At 61.6% G+C, this 4,163-nt stretch overlaps 1 protein-coding gene across 2 annotated transcripts; it reads left to right on the top strand.

Annotated features, from left to right (window-relative positions):
* The first annotated feature begins 401 nt into the window (after positions 1 to 401).
* LOC113962174 (serine dehydratase-like) lies at positions 402 to 3,787 on the top strand. 2 transcript variants are annotated; one of them, XM_027672971.1, is made up of 8 exons: positions 402 to 502; positions 803 to 989; positions 1,093 to 1,132; positions 1,216 to 1,355; positions 2,710 to 2,798; positions 2,906 to 3,133; positions 3,229 to 3,353; positions 3,499 to 3,787. In XM_027672971.1, exons 2-8 carry the CDS (start codon positions 822 to 824, stop codon positions 3,690 to 3,692), a joined length of 984 nt encoding a protein of 327 aa, XP_027528772.1. In that variant the 5' UTR covers positions 402 to 502; positions 803 to 821; the 3' UTR covers positions 3,693 to 3,787. The 2 variants fall into 2 exon arrangements, with proteins under 2 accessions (XP_027528772.1, XP_027528773.1); XM_027672972.1 differs by having other exon boundaries at positions 408 to 502; positions 818 to 989.
* Positions 3,788 to 4,163: the final 376 nt, after the last annotated feature.

Here is a 4,163-nt window from a genome sequence, read left to right as displayed (position 1 = left end):
GTGGTATCTTATGTGGGGGCTTGGGGTGTGCAGGCTGCCCTGGGTCAAATGGGCAAAGCCCTAAAATCTGCTGGGACATGTTTCTGGTTGGACCTGAGAGCAGCCAGTGCAAATCCTTAAGGACCCCCAAAATCATTTGGGAGCTGCTTCTCCCCCTTCCCCATCTCCTGGGTGCCCACATCCCATCTCCCGAGCATTCAAAGGCCGCTGGGATCTGGCTGGCAGGACCACACGTGCCTGTCCTGGCCGGGACACCCGGCAGCGTGCCCAGCCATGGCCGGGCGCCTTCGGCATCGGTCCAGCGCCGCGGCTGTAAAACTCCCACAGTGCTGAGCAAACAGAAGGGCCGGGGCAATGTCTGACCGCCGCCCCTTGCGCTGCTGCGCGGCTGAGCGCAGGGACCGGCACGGCCCCTCCGACGTCACCTCTCCCTCTTCTGTCCCCCAGACTCGGCGGCGGCTGAGCAGCTGGGGACACGCAGCGAGGCCCCAGGGGACACCAGGTAACCCCCACCCTGCGGTGACCCCGGCTGGGTTATGGGACAGGGCGTGCAGGGGGCACCTGCGGACACCGGGAAATGAGGTCCAGAAGGATGGAGGAGGGGATGGCCCAGCCTGTCCCGGGGCTCTGACAGGGAGACCCCATAGGTGCTCCTACATCCTGGAGCTGGCAGGAAACACTGAGGACAGCCCTTTCCCTCCTGAGGGGCTCCTGTGCCCCACACTGAGCCTGGGGTGGGCATCGAGGATGTGGGGCGGACCAATGGGGAGGATCTGGTGACTCCATCACCTCTCCCTGGCAGAGCATCCATTACCAGGGCCATGGCAGCCCAGCCTGGTGGGGGCCAGAAGCCCTTCCACGTCGTCTCGCCCGTCCTGGAGAGCCTGCCCCTCTCCAAGGCAGCGGGCACCAAGGTCTTCATGAAGCTGGAGAACGTCCAGCCCACGGGCTCCTTCAAGATCCGGGGCATCGGGCACCTCTGCCAGGAGGTGAGTGTGGGCGTGGTGTGGGTGGGGAACTGTTCTTGCCCTCATGGGGGACACGGCAGGTGGACACAGCCAATCCCTTCCCTCTTTTTCTCCCACCTTTCAGGCTGCCAAGAAGGGCTGTCGCCAATTCGTCTGCTCCTCAGGTAACTCCGTCCCCAGCTCATTCCCTGAGGAATCTGGGGATGTATGGGGGGCCGAGCCCTGCCTGAGCCACTGCTTCCCACAGGGGGGAACGCTGGTGTGGCAGCAGCATATGCAGCCAAGAAGCTGGGGCTGCCCATCACCGTGGTGATCCCCAGCACCAGCGGCCCCATCCCCAAGCGCAAGCTGGAGGAGCTGGGGGCGACCGTGGAGGTCTATGGCAAGGTAAAAACTGGGGCCTGGGGGGGACCAGAGGGGGCTGAACCTGACCTCAGCCTGCTCAGTGATGCTGGGGATGTGCTTGACATCCCATCCCAAAATGTCCCTCTCCTGCATCACCTGCACCCTGGCATGGCAGCAGGGTCACTCATGGGACCCCCACCCGCTCTGGTGTCCCCCAGCCCATAGTGACAAGGGACACATCCCTGCGGTGTGAGGGCTTGTAGTGGGTTGACCCTGACTGGACACCAGGTAGCCACTAAAGCTGCTCTTTCACTCCTCTCTGTAACTGGGCAGAGGAGAGAAAAAAAAACAATGAAGGGTTCAGGAGTTGAGATAAGGGCTGGGAAAGGTCACTTACTGATCACCATCACAGGCAAAACAGGCTCAAAGTGAGGATATTAATTACATTTGCTACTAACAGGATCAGAGCAAAAGAGTGAGCAGTAAAATAATATCAAAAACACCTTCTCCCCACCCCTCCTTCCTTCCAAGTTCTACCTCCTCCCCACCAGCACTGCAGGGAGACAGGAATGGGGGTTACAGTCAGTTGTTATTTCTGCTGCTGTCAGGGAGAGGAGTTGGAGTCCTTCCCCTGCTCCTGTGGGGTCCCTCCCACGGGAGACAGTCCTTGATGGACCTCTCTGGCGTGAGTCCATCCTTTGGACAGCAGTTCTTCCCAAAATGCTGTCCCATGGGTTACTCACTCCTTCACGGATGAGCTGTACCAACATGGGTCCCCCACAGAGGCCACAAGTCCTACCTGGGAAAAACCTCCTCCAGCCTGGGCTTCCCTCTCCATGGGCCACAGGTCTCCGGCAGGACCCTGCTCCATCCTGGGCCTCCCATGGGATCACAGCCTCCTTCCTGCATCCACCTGCTCCAGCAGGGGCTCCTCCATGGGCTGCAGGAGGGTCTCTGCATCCCGATGCTTCTCCATGGGCTGCAGGGGCACAGCTGCCCCACCCTGGTCTGCGCCACGGGCTGCAGGGCCTCAGCTCCGGGGCCTGGAGAATCTCCTGCCCCTCCTTCTGCACTGCCCTTGGTGTTTACATTGTTGTTCACTCTGCTCTTCCCTGGCTGGAATCTTCATCTGCACAATAACTTTCTGTTCTTGAATATGTTATTATCCCAGAGGCATTACTGTCACTCCTAATTGGTTTGGCCTTGGCCGGAGGCTGGAAGCCCATCCTGGAGCTGGCTGGCATTGGCTCCACTAGACAGGGGAAGCTTCTAGCAGCTTCCACCAGAAGCCACACCTGTAGCCCCCCTCCCACACCCTGCTACCAAAACCCAGCCACAGAAACCCACTACGGGGCTGTGTGGAGCCCTTCTGAGCCCCCACTGCCCTCCACCCCAGGTGTTTGATGATGCAAACAAGAGAGCCCAGGAGCTGTTGAAGACAGAGGGCTATGTCAGCATCCACCCCTTTGATGACCCCTTGGTGTGGTGAGTGCTGCCAGGGCCCAGCTCCCACCCCTAATCCCCACCCCTGGGATATGGGCTGGCTCGGGGTGCCCCCAGGCTGTATTCCCCTGCCCCCCCTTGCCCTGCAGGCAGGGTCATGCCAGCCTGGTCTGGGAGCTGAAGGACTCTCTGGAGACCAAACCAGATGCCATCGTGCTGTCGGTGGGCGGCGGGGGGCTGCTGGCTGGTGTCGTGGAGGGCCTGCACCAGGTGGGCTGGCAGGACATCCCCATCATCGCTGCTGAGACCCACGGAACCCACAGCTTCCACGAGGCACTGAAAGCTGGCCGGCTGGTCACCCTGCCTGAGATCACCAGGTGAGCAGCCACGTGTGCAACGAGCGGACAGGGCTCAGCCCAGCTCACTGAGGGGTCTGAGACCACCCTGACCACCTTGTCCCGTCATGTCCCAGTGTGGCCAAGTGCCTGGGAGCCAAGACAGTGGCAGCACGGGCGCTGGAGTGTGCCCAGGAGTGCCAGATCATCTCCCAGGTGGTGGAGGACAGAGAGGCTGTGGGGGCTGTGGAGCAGTTCCTGGGTGAGTGGGACCAGCCGGGCATCACGGGGGCGAGGGGGACACCACCGGGTCTTGGGAGCTGCTGGAGCCACGGTGCTGGGGGCACCCTGTCTCTGCAGGCAGTCCCTGCAGGTGTCGGGATGTCCCCGTGGTCTTGTCCCCACAGATGACGAGAGGATGCTGGTGCAGCCGGCGTGCGGGGCCGCCCTGGCCACGCTCTACACGGGGCGGCTGCAGCGGCTGCAGCGAGAGGGGAAGCTGCGGACCCCGCTGGGCTCCGTGGTGGTCGTGGTCTGCGGGGGCGGCAACATCAACACGGCACATCTGCGAGCCCTGAAGAGCCAGCTGGGCATGGAGTGACACCCACCCCGAGGCAGGGGACGCGACAGAGCCTGGCTGGCACCCTCTGCTTGCTTTCCCTCCGAAATAACCAAAATAAAGCCTGGTGGACACAGGGCTGGACTCCTCCCACAGCCTTCTCCAGCACACAGCGTCCATGCAGGGATGGGGAAACTGAGACACGCGGGGCAGACGAACCTGGGGCTCACATTGCAGGCAGGGCTGGAGCCAGGGTCCCTCCTCTGCTGAGAGCAGGAACTGGCGTCCACACATCCCACTCTTCCGCTGGGACATGCCAGGTATCCTCCCCTACACCCTCCCAACGCTCCATCCCCCTCCTCTCCCTCCCCTGCTCCTCCCCGGGCTGTTTGGGCTGGAACTCCCCACCTCGATTAGCAAGCGCTCCCTCTCTGACTAATTACTTTGCTACTGTCTTTATGCATTATTATTCTAATGATTATTAATTATTACACTCCTCTGCCGTTCCTGCCG

This window comes from Neopelma chrysocephalum, unplaced genomic scaffold (assembly GCF_003984885.1).
Source record: "Neopelma chrysocephalum unplaced genomic scaffold, ASM398488v2 Primary Assembly neopelma1_116051, whole genome shotgun sequence".
Lineage (NCBI taxonomy): Eukaryota > Metazoa > Chordata > Aves > Passeriformes > Pipridae > Neopelma > Neopelma chrysocephalum.
The sequence above is the reverse complement of the archived record's forward strand: the minus strand, read 5'-3'. Positions and strand labels throughout refer to the sequence as shown.